The 20,027-nt window shown below is 31.4% G+C and overlaps 1 protein-coding gene and 1 long non-coding RNA gene across 3 annotated transcripts in view; one reads left to right on the top strand and one right to left on the bottom strand.

Moving 5' to 3' along the window:
* LOC134707919 (choline transporter-like protein 2) overlaps positions 1 to 6,027 on the bottom strand; it is an 80,784-nt gene extending 74,757 nt beyond the window's left edge. Inside the window, exon 1 of one of the 2 annotated variants that reach the window (XM_063568083.1) lies at positions 5,792 to 6,027. In XM_063568083.1, coding sequence (XP_063424153.1) covers positions 5,792 to 5,843 — 52 coding nt within the window. In that variant the 5' untranslated portion in view covers positions 5,844 to 6,027. Of the gene's footprint in view, positions 1 to 1,611; positions 1,778 to 5,791 lie in introns of those variants that run through there. The other variant, XM_063568084.1, reaches the window with a different exon arrangement.
* Positions 6,028 to 12,384: 6,357 nt separating this feature from the next.
* On the top strand, positions 12,385 to 16,520 carry LOC134705378 (uncharacterized). Its single transcript, XR_010105548.1, has 3 exons — positions 12,385 to 12,471; positions 14,348 to 14,597; positions 16,403 to 16,520. It is a non-coding gene; the product is annotated as an uncharacterized LOC134705378 (long non-coding RNA).
* Positions 16,521 to 20,027: the final 3,507 nt, after the last annotated feature.

Raw genomic sequence — 20,027 nt, 5'->3', positions numbered from 1 at the left:
AATCAATTTCAAAATTGGTCAATTAAACAAGAAGTCAATTTAGAAACTGAAAATGAAAGTCATTATTTTATTTTCCAGGATAAAAATTCTATAAATTTTAAGAACTGTCAAATCTTTAGTCCTTTTTCCAGTGAAAAACAGAAAAAGATGAAGAAAAAAGCATTATATATTTCGAAAATTTTGATTCAGGCGTTATTTCTTAATTTTAAAAACCATCTGCCAAAGATTCATGAATTTCTACAAAGGTTTGGGAAACTTTATGATGTCTAAAAAAACTTTATGACCATAGGCTGTATCTAACTGTTATCTGCAAAAAAAGAAAAAAAAAGTCCAACTCCTTATAGAATAAATAGCAAAACTGTTTGGATGTTGTAAATTCAAAAATTCTTTGAGCTCGGGTTCATGTCCCTTGTTTCAGTCACTGATTATGCTGTTTATACAATCAGTAAAAGTTATTTTGATGAACCTACAATGGTTTATATTCTAACGTGCTGAAAGTTGATTTATATTCTTGAAATTTCAAAAATATTAAGTAAAAATAAGTTTAACTTCATTTTAATACTTCAATCAGAACTATATATATACATTATATGTAAAATATATTGTTTACAAACAAGTATAGTCCCACTTACAATAAAAGAACAGAGTTAGTTTAAACATATTTATTTATAGTGGATTGGGAAACAAGTTTTGTAAGTTTTATTAATCCCTTTCCACTTTGCGGGAACAAGTGCTGCCTTGTAGCAGCATTATAGCCTACTCTTTTTCCAAATCTACAAGGGTGCGTCTTTAATGTGCAAGAGATATGGCTCTCTCTTAGCACGCGTCCGCCATTTATCATCCCCTTCCGAAGGAGTATCATCGTTTCCTCAAGACAATACGTGCAAATTATGTGTCAAGGGAGAGCCAAAAATTGAGTTCCTGAAATTTTCATCCCGAATGGGAATCAAACCAGGAACCTTTTCGTTAAAAGTCTGATGCACTAACAACAGAGTTACTTTGCTACCTGTGTTTTTCTTTAAAATTTGTTGTTCGATATATCTTAAAATAATTTTCATAAAAATGTTCGAAAAATGAAGGTGTGAAAGCTCTAACAATAAAATTTTCATACAATTAATGAAAGGGACAGATATTTTCTTACTGTTGATGGGCTCTCAGATTTTTTATACTTTCAGACATTGTTGATAGAAAATGTGTACAACTGTAACTGTTACCGGTGTATTATTAATAACCTACATTATATCTTGTGTTTCTGTACTATAAACTTTATTTAATTCATGAAAAATATTGAAACACAGTCACAATAACTGAGAGAAAAAATTGGCCTACCTATTCTATTTTTTGTTAAGATTTTATTTCTGATTTTTTTGTTTTAATGCCTTTGTGGTGGTCAGTTTTTACTGGTGGAGGAAAACAGCCCACGAAAACCACTCACTGTCCTTCGATAAGAAAACTGACAATTTTTGGTAAAAAGGCAGAAAACAATTATATACATTCTTTTTTAAGTAATTCTTATAAAGTCTAAATAGCAAAAAATCGTACAGAGCTACATTATCATTTCCCAGGGCATTTTGTTCTTGTTGTGAGCCTCAGTTAGAATGTAAAACTTGCCTTCGTCAGGAGCTATTTGTGTCATGTTTACGAATCTTCAATTTAAGTCTTTCCTATAGGTATTCCATATTCATAAACATGTATGAAAATCCATATATATAAACAACATTGTCCATTTTGAGTACAGTTTCAAGCATATAATCACATGTACATGTATTATTATCTAAATTTATTTAAAACTGCCCCAAGATAATCAGTTGTCATTATCTAATATTCACTAATACACTGATATCAAAAACAATGGGGATATTCTTTTCAAGTTCTAGAGGTCTGTGTATTTAGATCTATCGAGACATGCAGGTCTCCTCCTAGCTGTCAGTCAAATAAAAGACCAAATATTTAGATAATGACGGACAAGATCAATGAATGTTTTATCTCACAATTCTGTCAAATCATCCAAAAATTATCACCTTTCAAAAGTAAATCAATAGAAAATGTATACTGACAAATGCATGTATATTTGTAGAACATCAATACAAGCTGTTGTAGCCTCAGCGCTCTTAATGAACTTTTTTTGAATGCAAAAAAATTCAAAGAGATTAATTTCTCATTGATAGAAATCTCTAACAATTAAAAAAAAAAAACCAATTTTTTTTAAAACAATAATACATCTTATTATTGCTATTTTACAAAATTTTCTTTTGATCTTACTGACTAAATTTATTTTCTCATCACAGTAGAGTGATATGAAAAATTATCGCTAGAAACAAAGGGCACACATGGCTGCTGTTAATTTCGTCTTGTGTCTTTATCAGTAAAATAAGGGTAAAATTATTGTTGGCCGTCTATAATTGATTGCTTTTCTCACTTTGCAGTAAAGACTCAAGCAAGAAAATCAATCTCATTGAGATGACCAAAATAGATTATCGTTGATCATCTCAATGAAATTGATTTTCTCGCAAAAGTGGGAAAGGCAATCGAGTTGAGATCACCTATGATAATTTATCGCTATTTTACCTATGAAGATGTTGTCAATTTCATTAGCAACGCCATGTGCCTGCTTAGTTTCTAGCAATAATTTTCCATCTCAAGCAAGTAGCATGATTAGAAAAATATCACAAAAAATTTAGATTAAAGAAAAAATGCACAAAATAGCATTAACAAGCATTATGTGAGTATTGCATGGCAATACATAGTCCCCTACCAGTTAAAAATTCATTTTAATGGAACAAATTCTAACTTGATCTATAACTTGTCATGGTGTATAAAAAGACCAACAAACCTTCCAATAAATTCTTCAAACAATTTACTATAGAAAAGGAAAACATCCAAAATGTCATTTATCTTAACACAATGGCTTTTACAAATTTTAACTGAACCCTAAAATCATTAAAAGCAAACTTGACCTGTAACTTTTGTCTTGATAAAACAATACCATAAATATCAAATCAATATCTTCAAGCATGAAGAAAAAAAGTCTTGAAAACTGATTTGACAGACAGACAGACAGACTCAAGTATAATTTTTTAAAGGAATAAATTTATAAACTATAAATTTTTAAGTGACCAAAAAAGAGGCTAAATATACACCACCTCCACCCAAACCATTTACAAGAGGTTCACCAGAATCAAGAGTTTGGTGCAGGCTTTCTGCAATTATAATTTATTACAGTTTGTCTAAAGATTATTAAAATCCTTGTCTATACTAAAATGGAGGTATTTCATAATAATTATTCAAATGTCAATCAATTCAGAAAGAAATGTGGACTAAGCCAAATTTACATAATGATTTTCTTGAAAAATGGCTCATTCATGCAGTATAGTACCCATGGTCTAAATATTTATCTAGAATATTTAAATATTTATCCAGTCATATATATTTTTGATAGAAACAGAGAGGCAATATATACATTATTTCTTGACCTGTGTATGAGATAAAAGTTTTGTAGTTTTATTTGTTATCATGAAAAGATTTTCTGCATATGAACATCTGTTTCACACTTAATTTCCCTCAATGTTCGAAGTCCTCAATACATAATCCAAGCATACCTAAATGACTAATTTATGTCATGTAATATGTATTTTTTTCTTAAATCAAACAAAATGGTTTTTTTTCAGATAAGATCCTGTTATATTTGTATCAATATTTATACCTGTAATATTTTACTTCAAATATATTCAATTGAAAGATTTGAGATGTTGTGTAATACATAAAGGAGTATTAACATTATATGCTGTTTTAATTCATATATTAATTTATTATTTAGTGCATTAATTATTGTGATTAATAAATATTGAGAAATTGCGATTTTAGAAAAGCAAAATACAAATGTACCGATATCAGAAATTGGGTGATTGAAATTGTGATACTCAAGAAGTTGTATTGTTTGCATTTTTAAAAGCCTTGCAATAATATCTGAATTTATTGAACGTGTATGTTGAAAGGTCTTATGTGTTTTTGCAGTAAACTCGTGAGAATTATGACCCTATGTTTAGTGAAAGTGCAATTGCATCTGACATGATTTTGCTAATCTCAATTTATGTTTAGTTGAAAGGCATGAGCAATTTGCATGTCTCCCCAAGTTTGTATTATGGTGGAGGACCCAGGATGTCAACTTTCTGTACTGCTTTCATTGTTTTTTCTTTTAAATAAATATGGACAAAAACACATACTGGTATATATTTCATAAAGTAAAGAAAATTTCCTTTTGAGGATGGGATGTTATAAACTTGCAAGTAGTATGGTCATATGTCTTTTTAGGGAGTTGTGTCATTTTTTCTAATGAGTAAGTAAATGGATGTCCCACTCACTATCATTTTCCATGTTCCATGGATGGCTCAAAATCTAGTTTGGCATTAAAATTAGAAAGATTATAGGGAGCATATGTACTAAGTTTCAAGTTGAATGGACTTCAGTTTCATCAAAAACTACCTTGACCAAAAACTTTAACCTGAAACTCCATCTTTCATTTTCTATGTTCAGTGGACTGTAAAATTGGGGTCAAAAGTCTAATTGGGCTTTTAAATTAAAAAGATCATATCATAAGCAACAAGTGTACTAAGTTTCAAGTTGATTGTACTTCAGCTTCATCAAAAACTACCTAGACCGAAAACTTTAACCTGAAGCAGGGCGAACGGACGAACGGATGGAGGGATGAACGAACGAACGGAGCCACAGACCAGAAAACATAATGCCCCTCTACTATCGTAGGTGGGGCATATAAAATGATTTGTTGCTTATTCTACATCTAGTGGCAAATATTTCATGCAAAGGGATAAATAATCTTTTCAATGAATGTCTTTGAAAATTTTGCATACAATGTGAAAAATAAGGAAATATGGTATGATTGTAAATGTGACATTTTACTTCAATCCAAATCGGACCTTTATCGGGACTCCCAGGATTTCGGAGTCCGGGATTCTTTTTTTCCAATTTTGGGATGTCTGGATATAAATTTCCTTAAATTCAGGACCTCTGGATTTCATGTTTTTAAGCCCGTTATTTCGGGATCAGGACCCCTCTGACCCCCTCAAAGATATGCATGCATGTAGGGAAAGATCATTAAAGTTTTATGTGAGTGTTAGGTGGATGTCTATTTTTTGGTACACAAAGGGTCCATCTTAATTTGGCACTTAAATTCTATGAAATTTAATTTTTGTACTATAAATCTAAATTTGATAACAAAATTCGTAAAAATATGTGACTAACACAAATTAAACAAGTAATACATTGTATGGAAAGTGTTATGAACAGCTCAAGACATTAATATACCAAATAAACATGGAATCAAATAATTTCAAGCACAAGAAATTATGCAAATTCTATAATTGAAAATAATTCCAAGTTCAAATAATAGTGTTATAGGAACAATGTTACAATGTTTAAAATTTTGTTAGAAATCAACTTTTTATGATGAAATCCGGACAGATTGAAAATATATTATCGATATTGGATAATAACAACATCACATACAGTTTCATTAGTTGGTAAAATTACAACTTAGTTTTTGGTCAAAATATTGTCCTCAAAATCATACTACTGAAGAGGCACCAAACATATACAGATCAGACACATACAACGACATATCCATTACTGACCATTCATTTTTGTGGTCATGTTAGTATCTAGGATTAAGAGTATATATATAAGTCAATTTCAAATACTTAATGTATTATCAAGTGAATAGATAAAATTGATCATACATGTACATGTATTATGAAGATAAAACATTTTCACTCACTTGATTTTTTTTCCAATTCTACCGAATTATCCTTTACATCCTTTTTCCCCATTTTTTACAAGTTTAGGCCATGTTTAAAAAAACGACACCTTAAAATCAATCACTGCCTTTACAGGTACATGAAAGCCAATCAAGGCCAAATTTTTCAGCTTATCTAAGTTAGGTGTATTTTGCTGGGCTTTCCACTCAGGAAATAAACATCTTAACCATAGCTGATAACAGGTGATCGGTTTACCTGTAATTTATCATGTTTCAATTTTAATAATTAAAAACAAGGAAAATAAAAAAAATAATTGAAAAATAATTGGACATCTTTAAAAAAAATAATTTCGGATAGATTTTAATCAATTTCCAATTTCTGAATCTCAAAAACAACCACTCAAATCAAAAATAAAGAAATGAAGTATAATTGCGAGTGAGAAAGCTATCCAACAAAGATCAAATGAAGTGAATGTCAGTAGGTTTAGGCCTTCAACAATGAGATAAACTAATACCTTATTGTCAACTATAAAAATCAATACATTTGGTATATATATTAAAGCACATGGCCATGATATGGCTGTTAGATTGGGTACCTTCCGTTTAATTGACTTTGACCTCATTTCAAAGATCAGAGATCAATGTAAAATTTCTATAAGGCTCATTTCTCAGATAATGTAGTATGATTGTTAAATGTACATGTCTACCTGTGTGTTTTTTCAAAAAGAATGATAAAATTAAAATACTAAATCGAGAAAAAGGTATGAAACGCATTTGAACGTTCAGAATAAGTGCATTATTGTCTTGCATGTCTGTTGCAGAATGAGTTGTCAGTTTATTTTTTATTTATGAGTTTGACTGTCCCTCATGTATCTCTTGCCCCTCTTACTAATCTAGTGCCCAAAACGGTGTCAATGAATTTTGCTTTTAAAGTTTTCTATTTCTGAAGGTAAAATCCTGCTAGCCTGGATACAATGTATCGTGTTTAGTAGATTTCCTTATGATTTGAAATACATGTCAGACACAAGTCTGTTTCCTTGATATCTTATAATAATTGTTTAAAGATTTGGTGAGGTAGATTCACAGTATGCCACCATGGGGGTGGGTCAACATTGCTGCAAGTTTGTTAATCTAAAATCGATTTTACATATATCCATATAGGTAAATCAATTTTTCCCAAATTAAATTAAGAAGAGGGGTAGGGGGGTCAGCGAAAAAAAACTATGTGAATTAAGTTTTGTATCCTACATTGAACTTTTGATGTCATCCCTTACATTGTCAAATAGCAGTACACAATCAGTCTAGTTCTTTGAATAAATTTGCAAATTTTGAGACAGATTTACAGTTAAATAGAAGATCATTTATTGGTATATATAAAGAAAACTAAGTGTTTTATTGAGCAATAAAAATTGTTAAAATGAAAATAAATATTTGAGTTTTTTAGATTCAACTTTTCAACTTGGGGAGATAACTCTTATAGATTTTTTTTGTGTACTGGAATGTTTTTTTAATTTTTTTACTGGTAGAAAAAAAAACAAGAGTACACATGCTGAAATGTCTCGCCTTTTTTACTTATCTTTGATATTATGCTGATAGTCTTAAATATAGTCCTTTAGACTTTTATGTGTTTGTGAGTGAATTGGTCAAGTTTATACACCAATAAATTCCTTTAAAAAGGTGTTTAATCATGTAGTAAATTTTCAGTGTGTAAAAGAATATGCAAATTCTTTCCAAGGAAATATATACCATCATTCCACTGTTATTTATTTTATCACATTGTTTGTTTTCTGTTTAGGTAAGGGACAATTACATTTGATATGGTTTTGCAAGCACTGTATAATCGCCATGATGGCTGTTACACAGGTTCACTTGACTTCAGCATTATATAATAGTTCAGTGAAAATTTTTTCAAAAGATTCTTTCAAGATAGTGAGAATAATGATAAGATGAATGGTCAATCTGGCAGAGTAATTCTGACCTTGACCTCATTTTCTTTGTTCAAAAGTGAACATTATATTTTTACAGTAATATATAGGATATAACTGTGTCAAATATTTTATGTGTATGATATAATAATGCAAGATAGTGTCGAAACCAGTGGTTTCTGGTGAAGGACCTCACCCTGGTTTTTTGGACAATCAATGCTTTGAGACATATGGTTTTAATTAAAATTTGTAAGGGTTCCGCGGAACCCAGTGTCTCGCCTACTTTTGCTGTAAATCACAGGCTACACAAAAATGAGGAAAAAAATCAATAAAAATATTCCTCTTGATACTATCTTATGATTGTAAGAAGCTTCTGTCCAAGTTTGGTAAAAATCTAGAATAATTAATGAATCTAATAAATGTTTTGAAAACTTTAACTGCAGACTGTATGTAATGTTCACTGGAAGTCCATTTAAAAGTAAAATACAGAAAAAATGGAGTTGTCTTTTTACAAAATTTACTTCTGGATACTATCTAATGATCATAAATAAGCTTTTGTCCAAGTTTAGTACAAACCCAGGATAGTTTAAGAAAGTTATTAAAATTTTAAAAACTTTTACCACAGAGTGAATGTTATGTTTCCCGCAGAAAAACTAAGTCCATTTAAAAGTAAAATACAGAAAAAATGGATTTATTTGTTTACAAAATTTACTTCTGGATACTATCTTATGATCATAAACAAGTTTCTGTCCAAGTTTGGAACAAACCAAGGATAGTTTAAGAAAGTTATTAAAATTCTAAAAACTTTAACCTCAGAGTGAATGTAATGTTGCCCCGCAGAAAAAACTAAGTCCATTTATAAGTAAAATACAGAAAAAATAGAATTTTATTTTTACAAAATTTACTTCTGGATACTATCTTATGATCATAAACAAGCTTCTGACCAAGTTTGGTAGAAATCCAGTATAGTTTAAGAAAGTTATTAAAATTTCAAAAACTTTAACCACAGAGTGAATATTTGTGGACGCCGCCGACGACGACGCCGACGCCGACGGAAAGTAGGATCGCTTAGTCTCGCTTTTTCAACTCAAGTCGAAGGCTCGACAAAAATGACTAGATCCACCCATGAGCTGTAAATGTCTATTTTGCAGTGTCCATATAATTCAAAACATCATTTCATAATCACATGAATTATTGCTGTTATGCTGAAGAAATGGCACAAGACATCGGAAAAGTTTGATCAAGCTAATCATTTCAGAATGCACTCATACACTCTTGTTCTATCAGAAGCAGTGCATTGAAGAAAAAAAATTTGTAAATAGACGTTCACCCAAAAGAAAACAAACGACATATGCAATGCTGTGAACCATATTAAAGTAGGCATCATTAAATCATAAAAAAAAATCTTGGTATAAAACATCGCTGCTCTATTCGGTGAACTCGACTCTCTAGCAAATCTGTTCAACAGTTCAATAGTCACCGATTTCTGTAAAAAGGCTGATTCTTACCACACAAAAAAAACAGGAATATTTATTGTTTTTATCTGTAAGATTTTCTTTCAAACAACATTTACCTTCACTCTCCAATTTATCTTCATCAGGATCTTCAATTAATGAATCACTTGTCTTCACACCCATTTTTTTATCGTTGGTAATTTTCCCGCGCTTTTCTCATAAGATACGACTAACGACCAGAAAAATATGTATATTATACTAAATATACATTTACACTGTGTCTAAACCACACGGTCACCGGCAAAATTTGCTCGGACTCGATGCTATCTAACATCCGGCACAATGACGGAACACTAATAGACAAAAGAAAGGTAGGTTTCTCCTTATTTTTTTATTCTTTTTATGATATCGAAGAATATATATACATATACAACTATTTTCTATTGGGAGATGCAATATTTTCTACAACCGTTCTCTACTAACGGAGAAATAAGTCAAAATGCATGTCAAAATGACGAATTGAGTGAAACTTGCCTCGAAATTGTTTAATTTCTCGTTAAATTGTTCACATTGTACGGAAAGAAAGGTACGGGAAGATAGATATTGACACGGAGATTGCAAATTAAGTTATTATGAGCATCTCATAAATTGTATCTCTGTGTATGGAACGAAAGAAAAGGATCATGTCAAATTAAAATAAACCGGTTTCGTCAATGTTGTTACTACACAATCACCCGGTTTCGTCTATATATATCACCCGGTTTGGTTTGTTTTTTAACAAACAATTTATGAAAAGCAACTTTGGCACGGATCTGAACATTGTATTTCTAAAATTTAAATATATATTTATTGTAAGGTAAACTTGGCGTGTTAAAAATCTATTTTAAACAGGTACTTTTGGACATAGTTAATTATGATAATACACATTTTCCTAATGAAAGGCGTATCCCTTATTTCCCTTAACTTCAAACTAATTTTAAATGGAATATAGATACTCAATAGCAAACGCTGGTACCTAATTATTTTGTAACATTAATATATTTTCTTTGTTTATAATAGTAGTATGTAAAGATGAAAAATAAAAGTATGTGTTTTGATTGTGCCATAATTTTAATTTACTATACTAAATTATATACACTATGCATTCAATCATTGACGAACAGTCCCAAACCGACTATAGTCTATACTGTTCTGCACAAGTTTATCATGCATGCAGTCCTGCCAGATTTTCTCGGGTACTATATATACTGTGTTCCTTGCGCACTAAAGCAAGTTTTCACACTTAAGCATCCATAACATAGCATGAGATTTGTAACTTTCTCCCCGTTTCTGGTAAGCACATTTATTTTCCTATAGGCATGTTTTTCACATTATTTTTACAGTTCAAATTCATTTTTTTACAGTTCAAATTCATCTTTTTTACAGTTCGAATTCAATTGAAACTTCAAGATATGTTTCGAAAACAATATCTGACAGTTTTGTATTTTCAATGTGAATAAAAGTTGGTTTGCAAAACATGACCGTCATTTATATCTAGGTCTTATTTAGAAGAAGTGACGGTAACCACTTATCCCATACACATTGACAATGAGACAACTTTCTTTTAGACACAAAAATGATGTTGAATTAATCAAGTTTAGGTCACCGTATGCCTTAAACAATGAGAAAAACACACAAACCGCATGAAAGCAAGCTATAACAGGGCCCTAAATTATAAATGTAAAACAATTCAAACAAGAAAACTACCTGCCTATTTTATGTTCAAAACACATATGGTATAAAGCAACCAAAGAAAACCATGGAATTACAAGCCTGTGACTCGGGAAATGGACTAAGTCAAAGTGTTGTCGCTGACAAAAACAGTACAACAAAAGTACAAATAATAAAAAATGCGGAATAAACCTTAACTCGTCCTATGACAGAGCCTTTATAGTAAATTCGCGATTTGTGCCAAAACTTGTATCATAGTTAAAATTATCCATTAAATATGATAAATATACATGTATTCGCACTTTACTATGAAATCCACTACCACTGAACTAGTATACATATTTATTAAGGGGCCAGATGCGGGAGTTTCTCGCTTCATTGAAGACCCATCGTGGCCTTCGGCTGTCTTCTGCTCTATTGTCGGGTTGTTGTCGCTTGGAATTTGTATGACCTTTTCATGTTTAAATGCCCCCCCCCCCTTTTTGTTTTTGTTTTACCAAAAAAAAATCAATCCCTCTAAACCAAAATTTTAAACATCACCAAAAAGTAAACAGAAGTTTATAGTATTTATATAACTAAGAAGTGTATAAAGTTTGATGCAGTTATAATACTTCGTTTTTGAGATATGGCGCGACATGTTAAAAAAAAAAAACATTCCTGTTTCACTTACATGTTCTGTAACTCAAAAAGATTCAATTTGATTTTCACTAAAAGGTTTACAAATCATGTTAAATTTTAAGAAAATAAGATAAGCTGTCCTGAAGTTACGGTGCGACATATTTATGGTGGACAGACGGATAGATAGACGGACGGACGGACGGACAGAATGACTGATAGATGGAGGAACGGACGGATGGACGGACGGACGGTTAGACGGGTGTATACAATAATACTGCCTGTCAAAATTGGGACGGGCGTAAAAAAACGCAAAGAAATGGAGAAAAAAAATCGTAATTAAAGGTCAATAATTTTTATTAGGATATCGGCCAAGTCGATTTATTTTTATATTTGTCTGCCTTATCATTTTCCTATATAACTTTTATATATATCTGAAGAAAAAAAATGTACAGAAATCGATAAAAAGAACTTGATATTCGGCATTTATTATGAGAAACATAATCCAACTGGCATAATCTGATTTCCCGGATGTCCCTGTTTTCTCATTTCTTACAATATTTTAATTCGGTATACACGTTATAAGATAAGTGGCGAATCTAAATGACGTATATGTTGCACGCCCCGACCCCACCTTTGGTTGCCAAAACTTTATTGATTCCTGTATTTAAAGATTTTGTAAAGCAAAAAATAATCAAAATATTGTTCGACTCGTTACGCTCGGCGGTATGTTAAAGTTTTTCGAAATACGCCAATCTAATTGAAATGTTGATCTCTGATTACGTTATACTGCATATGAGATCTAACAACTATCAATATGTAGTTTCGCTTTTGTAACCTTTTTTTGACCCTAGAAAGTATTTATATTGACTAATCAAAATCGTCCTAATGAAAGGGCTTCAAAAGAATGTTTGAAGATGGCGACGAAGGATGAAAGAGGATTTGGAAAACGAATAAACAGATATTTTGCCTCATCACAAAGTTTAAGGGCTAAATTGTGAGCAAAGTCAAAGTTTGCAGGTATTTTGAAGCACAGAGATTGTAAAGAGTTTTTAAGTAAATTTTCTTACTTAATTTAACATTTTAAAAGTCACTTGAAACTGGAGATACACCTATAATTTTCAGGAGTGGAAACATGCTAATGTAGCCCCAGACTTCAAAATGGTGGAAAAATACAAACCTGTAAACTACAGGCCAATATCTTTAACCTGCATACGTTGCAAGCTCATGGAGCATCCCAGACAAAAGTACAAGCCCCCACCCATTAAAATGCCAAAAATAACAATCACTGAAGCAGGTATTACTAAATTACATGCCAACATGATAATGTAGCCCCAGCTTTCAAAAAGGGGGAAAAATACAAACCCGTAAACTACAGGCCAATATCTTTAACCTGCATATGTCATGTATGTTGCAAGCTAATGGAACATATATTTATCAGAGGGGGGCAGGGGGCCGGGCCCCCCCTTTGGGGAAAAAATTTGGTTGCATATATAGGGATCGCTGGAGCGGGCCCCCTCTTAGGTCAGTCAGTGGGCCACCACTAATGAAAATTTCTAGATCTGCCACTAATTATTACAAGTAACATCATGTCTCACCTTGAAAAACATCACATATTATATGATCTTCAGTCTGGCTTCAGAAAATCAAGGTCACGTGAAACACAATTAATAGACTTCATTCACGAACTAGCACGATCAAAATCAAATAATAGTAACACACAAATTGACTTAATCATAATGGACTTCGCTAAAGCTTTCGACAAAGTTTCACATCATCACCTCCTTTACAAACTCGAATTCTATGGTGTTGAAAATAACACACTTAATTGGATTCAGGCATTTTTACAGGACAGAATACAAACAGTAGTCATTAATGGCATTTTCTTCACCTCTGTACCAGTAACATTTGGTGAACCACAAGGAACAGTATTGGACCCAATACTGTTTTTATCTTTATAAATGACTTACCGGAATATCTAGAACACAGTACACAGGCACATACACAAATTATGTGGCGGGTTTAAACATGTTAGCTGGATCCCAACCCTCTCCTTAACCTGGGACAGTGGTATAACAGTCATGTGACAGTACAACATAAGATCAATCTATATAAATCAGTTGAAAAAGGCTTAACTCATCAGATAGATAAAAAATACAAGCAGAACAAGTAAAAATAGCTTAGTAACTAAATTCAGGTTTGTGTGCAGGTCCTGCTGACTTACCTATGGGGAGGGGGCTCCAGACATGCTCAGTGATTCGCTATAAAAATATGATTTCCAATGAGACAACTCTCCCACAGGCACTTGTTTCTATCCATTGGAAGAACCACTATCAACGTATATTTACGTAAATATACGTTGATAGTGGTTCTTCCAATGGATAGAAACAAGTGCCTGTGAACTCTCCACAAGAGCTAAAATTACATAGAAGTTAAAATCTCTCTCAATTCATATGTGTACATTGTAACTATATATACACTCCATTCTGAAAACTCAAATCAAGACTAAGGTTGGTAAATTTAACAAAGGTGGATGCAGAGAAGTTAAGAAAGGGGAATGATAAACACTGTTGTGTCAGTGCGCCATTAATGGCTTGTTATTGCACATATACTTGTACATCATGTACATGTAAACTTACAAATTTTATTTATTTTGGAAAAGGTTGAGTTGTCATGTTCCCATAAACAGCTTATTGTACAACTTGTTATGGAAATTTTTGCCTGTCATACATGTACATAGTCAACAATATAAATTACAAATTTTGGGATGATTATCAGCTTTTCAACAAATTATTTTTGGACATTTACATATAAAAATGTAACACAATTATATGGGATTAATGAAGACCAATTATAAAACTCTTTAATTTCAGGTTAGTGTCTGATCAAACAGTAGTTTGGACTCCAGTCTGAAAAACCCTAGATTCTGACAATGTTTCTTTCAATTTGTGACTGGGCCAAACAAATAACACGGTGGAGGGAACTCTTAAAACACACAGACAGTGACACAGAAAAAGCCACTACAAGCATCTGAAGATGAATCTGAGAATGGCACTACAGATATAGGTTGTGAACCAGCTCTAGAGTTTCAACATACAGATCTTAGCCTATGGTACATGTATTGTATGTATAATGTATGATATAATACTTTAAATTTATGATCATGATGATAAAGACAAAAAAAGTATCTGGATAGACTTTTAGTTTATTGTCTATTTATTTCATTTATATCTTAAGTTTGTTCTCAAATACATTTTTGATATATATATACCAAAAATTATGTATCACAATATCAACTGTCAATTTCATTAATGATTGAATGAATTAAATTTTCTGTCTTTTTTTGTTTTACAGAATTCTGTCATAAATTATTATTAGATATGAATTGATGTGCTGAAAACATGGAAAATAAACTTGACCATAAATCATTCTCAAGATGGTTATTCAGTTGTCAAACTGCTTCTTAATAAACAGTTTGCAATTGTAATTAATTATTTTGAATGAGTTTATTTACATCATGTACTGCTGCTGAAAGTTGCTGGATCGTCATAGTCCTGAAGTATGGAAATGGAATAAAAATGTTATATTGCAGCTGGTCTGTTTTAGTCTTCAATAGGATCATGGTATGTTATATAAAAAAGAAGATGTGGTATGATTGCCAATGAGACAACTCTCCACAAGAGACCAAAATGACACAGAAATTAACAAATTATGACTATAGGACTAAGGTCACAGTACCGTCTTCAACAATGAGCAAATCCCATGTATACATGGTATATATATATATAATACTTTCCAATATTATGATATCTAAAGAATGTTCCTAAACATGTAATTATTTTTTTTTAAGTCATTTGTAATTACACAATGTTACATGGCCATACATAACAAAATTTCCAATCATACATGGGGATTTACTACATTGAAGAATAGGTCCATCCAATGAAATGATCTGAAAAATAATAACTGTTATACTTTCATACATTTAACGTGAAACTGTACTTATGTATCCCGTCATACTTTGAACCACAGAATTATTTTATCTATTATTATTACTTCTACTGTTAAGTATGTTTTTTGTTATATCTACTTTACGTGACTCTGCATTTATGTATGCCGTCAATTGAACGACAAAATTACTTTTATGATTACCTGTGTGAATTTCAAGCGCACAATTTTACACCAGAACTGAAAACCTTCTATCCTTCACGGGTAGACTTTACATAGATAAATTAAGTCGTATAAGAAAAGCAATATGAGTATGTTAAATTTGATGTATGCCTTTTTGTGCTTCTTCGTTACATTTGTTGTTTTTTACTATAGTGATATTAAGATGATAACACAATATTGATTGTTGTACCCCTATTTTTGACATTTTTACTCTTTGAGTATGTTTGTTTTGTTCATGCATTGTTGACAATGTAATGGAATTTAATGCGATTGTCATACAAGTGAGAGGTTTAGCTAGCTATAGAACCAGGTTCAATCCACCATTTTCTACATTATAAAATGCCTGTACCAAGTCAGGAATATGACAGTTGTTATCCATTTGTTTGATGTGTTTGGACTTTTGATTTTTGATTTTCCTTTTTGAATTTTCCTCGGAGTTCAGTATTTTTGTGTTTTTACTTTTTTTCATACATCATTAATTACAAGGAGAAAGTACCTATGCTTATATATTCCAGACCATATAAGTATTTGGATTGTACCTGTACGGTCCAGTACGAGTATACTCATATGATCTAGTACGAGCTTGACTGTACATGTATTTGGAACATATGGGTTTATTTTAGACACATATTCATCAAAATACTTTTATTGAGTATTTCTTATTAATATAAGACAGTTAAAGGAATAAAGTGGAAAACATTACATCAATTGAAATTGAATAATTCTGTATTTAATTGTCTGTTTCAATCTTATTTTAGCATTCTCGTCCCTGGTGACACTTGCTGACGGAAGGAAAATCATATTTCTTACATTTACATGTTTTGTTCATGCCTGTTCCTTTGCATTTGCACCCATGCTTGTTTTGCAGCAGCATGCAATGAAATTCCTTTTGTTTTACAAATTACATTTTCAATTTGTATGTCAAAAGTTCTATTGCACTCATAACCTAACAATATGCCAAATAATAGTTTGTATAAAATTGCATCCTTAATAATAATATCAGCAACCCTACATCCAGAGTTACTCTTCTCACAATAACAAATATAAAAAAGAAGATGTGGTATGATTGCCAATGAGACGACTATCTACAAAAACTTTTTCATTCTTTGCCTACTTTTTAACACTATTTTATTATAGTTTTTAGTTTTTTTGGAACAGATTTTTATATAATTTATGTCCATTTTCTTCCGTGATATACTGTACAGGAGATTAACTTTTAAATAACATTAATTTTTTGTTTCAATTACAATTGAACTTTTTATATTAATTTAAGATTTCGGTTATGTTGAACTGTGATGTTTATACTTTTAATGATATACATGTATATGTATCGAATAAACTTGACCAACGTCTTATAATCTGGCAGACTGTAAGTGTACATTCAGACCATAAGCATATTTTGAAAAAGTATTCAAATATGGATCGGACCTAACTCTTTATTATTATTTAAATGATATATATGTAAGAGTGGGAAATTTAGATATTTGTGCAACTGATTAGTGGATAAGGTACATCCTTCATTTGATTTGCAAGAATTTGGATTGATCGTTTGTCAACAACAATTCATAGTAATGAGGGAATTTTTTTTTTATTTCATTTGACTTTTTAATATTTTTTGTTGTTGTTATTTGTTTGAATCCTATTAAGTATCCTAAATTTTGGTCATTGCTTTATATATGGTATAGAGGCATTAACCACATGCACATCTAGGTTGCCCAAATTTCAAAAGTGTCATAGGTTTGATATATTGGTTTTGAGACGGAACTTTTTGCAGGTAGGGGTGTGTGTCACCGGATACATGTATCAATTTTGTTTCATTATTGAACATATTGTTTTATTTGTGTTATCAGTGTTATATGTTTCACATTCATATCATATTCATGTTTCTTGACGATTGATGACAAATAGTTTTGTGCTGCATATTTTGAAACAATTTATTGCTTTGTACATTATGTTTGGTTTTACGTACTGAATATTTAAATTAGTACAATAGAAAATTAAAGCAATTCTTTATTACTTAAATTTTATTTATATATATTCAAATGGCATGAGTTGTGCATGAACTCAAAGCGCATCAAAATTAACCATATATACATGTACACTAATATAAGCACTTTTCGAGATAGTCACTGGTCCATATTATACACTCAGGAAGGTGGAAGACGAAAGTCACCGCTTCAGGTACAAAATGTACTTGTAACTTTATATATTCTTTTAGCCTTGTTTAAAATGTTTCAATTAAAGTAAAGTTACTTAAGGTTTTTCAAATATATAGAATTCAGTGTGGCTTGAAAGCCACATTTTGGTATGCAAGTTAATGACAGAATAGAGCTCTGTTGCATGCAAATATTTCAGTCAAATATATTGTTCATATTTATTGGAACACAATTGTAAACTTAGTTTACAATTTTTATACTTTCAGATTAATATAATAGGGTATCTTAAAATTGGACAACTCGGTTAATGCAGAAAATGGCCCACACTTATCACCACGCCTAAAGTCTTTGTGCTTTATGGTGTCTTAATCTTCACCCTAGTCTGTGATATTGGTGTCCCATTTTTCCTGCAACAATAATTTGCCCTTAAGAAACTCCAATCTCCACCACAAAAAATATGCATCAATTGAACTGCCCATCTTAATTCTAAACTATAATAAATGCCACACTGAGCAAACCCTGAACAGTTGATACTGCCTGATTTTGGATTCAAGCAAATGTTGTCATAGTTCTTGAAAAAAAACCAAATATAAACCCCTTAAAGAAATTGGAGAGAAAAAACACCACCCCCTTGGAATAATTTCCTCCAAACTCAATGCCTGCCTTTCATTTGTAGTATGGAACCATGGTTTTTTTTCGGGGTTCGTAAACTCGGTAAATTGTAACAAAACCCTGCGATTGAAAGTTGGCCACGGGTTCGTTTTATCGAGAAAAAAGGGGGGGGGGGGCTGAGCGGAACAAATTAAGATTATTCATGTCTGTTTAAGCTTCCCACTTAGAGAAACATCTCAATTGAATGTTATTTTGTAATGTTAATTCGATGTCAATGTCTACAAAACTGCTTTATTTATCGACTTTGTTTTTGAAGCGAGTAACAAACTGTCGGGCTTTATCTTTCGATGTTCTCTGGACATATCCTCATGATATAGATAAGCCATATTATACATTTAGGTATCGAATGGACTGCAAAGATTTGTTAAGATTGATTCTAATTGGTTTAAAAAGTCACGTGTGAAATCCTCAGAAGTGAAACTACATATTGATAGTTGTTAGATCTCATATGCAGTATAACGTAATCAGAGATCAACATTTCAATTAGATTGGAAATACGCTCACTTTGAAATAAACTGAATCCGTCTATCCGTATATATTGTCAAAATATATTGACCAACATCAGTGTACGGTCATCATAACACAATGACGACAGTGCAGATTCGTTTTTTTTTTAATAATGTTAACAAAATAATTATTATTAAATTGTATCGATGACCTGAGACTATTATACTAATTTGTACTATAGTGATAAATAAATTTTATTTTAATGCATGGTAGTTGTAACCCTACATTCATTTTCTATGCCGATTATGCATGCATATACATTTGTCTTATTGTTATCCTTAAGAAGATTTATTTTTAGCGATGGTAGAAAAGATAACATACATGGAATGATTAGATTACTTATAAAGGTGTCCATTCTTTTGTGCGAAATTCACATATCAATTGTGTGTTTCGATTTTTAAGACCGTAAACTTTAATTTCAAGTTTAAAAATGTTCAACATATTTTCCTATCACTCATATAAAAAAAACATATTTAGAGAGCTTTAATCTCAATATGCTGTTAAAAATTTCGGAATGCAAAGTAAAATTAGAATATTTGTGTCGGCTATAAGAGTATGAATTTGCTTATTATTTATATGAATCTGAGACTCATATAAATAATAAGCCGCTGTCCGGTGAACGAACTTGTTTTCGAACGACCCACAAAACTCCTTTTGAACGCTGAAGTTAAATAATCAATTCTAATGTAATGCGTTTATGATTTTTTTTATTTGACCAAACCGGGTTATGCATTTTGAAATCTATGACGAAACCGCGTTGTATACATTGACGAAACCGGCCAGTTCGATTTTGACATGACCCATTTCTTTCGTTCCATACAGACCCATTTCTTTCGTTCCATACACAGAGTTACAATTATTGAGATGCTCATAATAACTAAATTTGCAATCTCTGTGTCAATATCTATCTTCCCGTGCCTTTCTTTCCGTACAATGTGAACAATTTAACGAGAAATGAAACAATTTCGAGGCAAGGTTCACTCAATTCGTCATTTTGACATGCATTTTGACTTATTTCTCCGTTAATAGAGAACGGTTGTAGAAAATA

This window comes from Mytilus trossulus, chromosome 2 (assembly GCF_036588685.1).
Source record: "Mytilus trossulus isolate FHL-02 chromosome 2, PNRI_Mtr1.1.1.hap1, whole genome shotgun sequence".
Classification (NCBI taxonomy): Eukaryota; Metazoa; Mollusca; class Bivalvia; order Mytilida; family Mytilidae; genus Mytilus; species Mytilus trossulus.
Note: the sequence above shows the minus strand (reverse complement) of the source record. Positions and strands in the feature narration are given on the sequence as shown.